The 3,117-nt window shown below is 52.6% G+C and overlaps 1 protein-coding gene across 1 annotated transcript in view; it reads left to right on the forward strand.

Moving 5' to 3' along the window:
• ALX4 (ALX homeobox 4) overlaps nucleotides 1-3,117 on the forward strand; it is a 41,889-nt gene that overhangs the window by 31,145 nt on the left and 7,627 nt on the right. Inside the window, exon 2 of the mRNA XM_007455805.1 lies at nucleotides 449-759. Within this exon, the coding sequence (XP_007455867.1) occupies nucleotides 449-759 (311 nt within the window). The remainder of the gene's footprint in view (nucleotides 1-448; nucleotides 760-3,117) is intronic.

Genomic DNA, 3,117 nt, shown 5'->3' on the forward strand with positions numbered 1-3,117 from the left:
AGGACCAGGCCAGGGACGGCGGGGCGTCTCCTCCTCACTCCAAGCCCAGCTGGGCGGCAGACATGGCCGCTAACTGAGTTTTCCTTCCCACTCTGGGAGTCCGAGGCACTGAGTCAGCAACCTCGACGCCCAAAGGAGTCCTTCTAGAGGGAGGAGCCCAGGGTCAGTGGGGTGGAGATTAAATGTTACAGAGGTCAGGTTGGCTGACCCAGAGTCACAGGACATCGGTGCAGAAAGGAGCCCATGCTGAGCTGAGGACAGAGAGGCTCAGAGACTCGCCCAAGGTCACACAGCATGTTAATGGCAACCAGGGTTAGAACCTGGGCCTCCTGACCTCGCACCCGATACTTCCCTGAGAGGGCAAAGGCAAGGGGTGGCTCTCCCGTCCCTCCCTCCTCTCCTGCTTGGTTCAGCCACTGGTGTTTGACCTTCTTTCCTCCCCCCGCAGCCAAAGAGAGCTCCCTGGGTGAGCCAGAGTTGCCGCCCGACTCTGACACCGTGGGGATGGACAGCAGCTACCTCAGCGTGAAGGAGGCTGGGGTGAAGGGGCCCCAGGACCGGGCCAGCGCCGACCTCCCCAGCCCACTGGAGAAGGCGGACTCCGAGAGCAACAAGGGCAAGAAGCGGCGGAACCGAACGACCTTCACCAGCTACCAGCTGGAGGAGCTGGAGAAAGTCTTCCAGAAGACCCACTACCCCGACGTGTACGCGCGGGAGCAGCTGGCCATGAGGACCGACCTCACCGAAGCCCGTGTGCAGGTCAGTGAAGGCGCCTGGGAGGGCGCGGGAGAGCAGGGCCTGCCCTTGGGATGGTGGCCGGAGCCTGGGCCGCCTGACTGTCCCCGGTCACGCCAGGGCTTTCTTCACCTCGGTGCAAGGAGCCCGCCCCTCACGCCCCGGCTCCAACCAGAGCACGTCCGCATTTACTCACTTTGCTGTCTGGCCTCTTGCTCTGGTTGGAGCCGGGGCGAAGCTCCCAGTGGACGGGCAGGAAGCCTGTAAGCTGTACTTCTGAGTTCTACGTGGTGTGGGCGTCCAGGCCCTTTCATGAAGGAGATGGTGACTGGTCTCTGCTCTGGAAGGCCCATCTCTTAGAAAGGAAACAGGACGAACTTAAATACATCCATAGCAGCCCAGTGGGCAGAAACAGAGACAACCCAGCTCTTCTTTTTGCCCAGGATGGCTGCCTCGTCCTCCATCTTTCAGGTTCCAACTCAGTATGCCTCCTCTGAGAAGTCTTCCCGACCACCATGGCTAAAGAAGGGGCCCCCACCATCACCCGACCACCAAAACACTCAACCCAGCACAACCCAACAGAGCTCAACACAGGCCAGCAGAGCCCAACACAACACAACACAGCACAACCTAAACCAACACAGCTCAACCCAACACAGCTCAACACAACCCAGCATAACCCAAATCAACACAGCTCAACTCAACAGAACTCAACACAGCTCAACACAGTACAGCCCAGCACAGCACAACACAATATAACCTAAACCGACACAGCTCCACAGAACTCAACACAGCTCAACACAGCCTGTCAGAGCCCAACACAACACAGCATAATGTAAACCAACAGAGCTCAACCCAACACAGCCCAACAGAGCTCAATGCAACCCAACAGAGGCCAACACAACACAACATAACCCAACCCAACACAGCTCAACACAACCCAACACAACATGACACAGCTCAACACAGTAACAGAACCCACCAAAACCAACACAACACAACAAAACCTAACACATCTCAACCCAACCCAACACAGCACAATAGAACCCAATACAGCTCAACCCAACCCAATACAGCTCAACCCAAATTAACACAAAACTAACACAAGCAAACCAGGTCAACTTCTACCACATTGTCCTATTTAATCTTTTTTATAGAATTTACGACGGCTTAAAATATTTTATCTGTTTGTCTCCTCTCACTGGAATATGAGCTCCTTGAGGGCAGGTACTGTCTGTTGTTCAACACCGTATTCCTACCAATTAGAGAAGGCCGAACTCAGAGCAACAAAGGCAAAAAATAAATATACGTGGACCAACTGACCTCCTTTGACTAGAGAGGTGTGTCTTCCCTCCCTGCATGAAATTACAGCAGAGAAAGAACCAGAAAGGAATCAAAGTCCTCTAAGTACCCCAAACACAGGCGACAAGATCCATGCACTAAAGCTTGAGCTTCAGCATAACACAGAATAAACGTCATGTTCAGCCCGCCTTTCCAACCCAGAGCACATTAGAAACAGCAAATCAGGTGTTGGCAGAGAGCTATTTTCCCCCTCCTGTGGGCTGTGGAAATCAACAGCTTCAGAGCAAAGGGGAGTTTTTTTAAAAACAAGCAGCACAGTTCAGATCAGCTCAGCACAGCTCTGCTCGGGTCTCTTCAGCACCAGGACAAAAAGCCCTGTTACTTCACAGACCCTGAGGGCGCCTTCTGTTGCATTTGTTCACTGAAGAGTCTTCAGCAGTGTTTCTAAGGCATCAATAAAAGGTTCATCAGTCTCAACCATGCTCTGTTTAAAAAGGCAGAGGCATTTGTAATATGGTCCAGAAACGTTTTCATCTAAAATGGCTAATGTGGGGGACTTCCCTGGTGGTCCAGTGGTTAAGACTCCACGCTTCCACTGCATGGGGCTCGGGTTAGATCCCTGGTTGCGGAACTAAGATCCCACATGCCATGCGGCGCAGCCAAAAATTTAAAATAATAATAATAAAATAAAGTAAAATAAAATAAAATGGCTAATGTGAAAAGGGACTGGTAGTTGTCAGTGAATACACAGCCATCCAGAAACAGCAGGAACCCGAGGGGGTTCTGAACAGTCAGGTCGTTTATCTGTAAATTCCCAAAAACAAGCTTCCCGGTTTATTCCTCTCCAGTTCGCAGTAAGTGTTTGGGGAAGAAAGGCAGGGCAGCTGAGGCCTCACTGCGATTCCAGAAACCTTCTCACACCCATTGTCCCACCTGAGTCATGCGACTTCCTGGTGCCTCAAGAGTCTGGACAGGAACCACAGCATCTGGCCTCAGCTCAGCCAATGGATGTGGGAGGAGCTAAAGGAGTAGGTGGAGAGGGGGTGGCTGTTATGGGGCATTCCTGTAGATGCTTGGTTT

Source organism: Lipotes vexillifer, unplaced genomic scaffold, assembly GCF_000442215.2.
Source record: "Lipotes vexillifer unplaced genomic scaffold, Lipotes_vexillifer_v1.1 scaffold977, whole genome shotgun sequence".
In the NCBI taxonomy this organism is placed as follows: domain Eukaryota; kingdom Metazoa; phylum Chordata; class Mammalia; order Artiodactyla; family Lipotidae; genus Lipotes; species Lipotes vexillifer.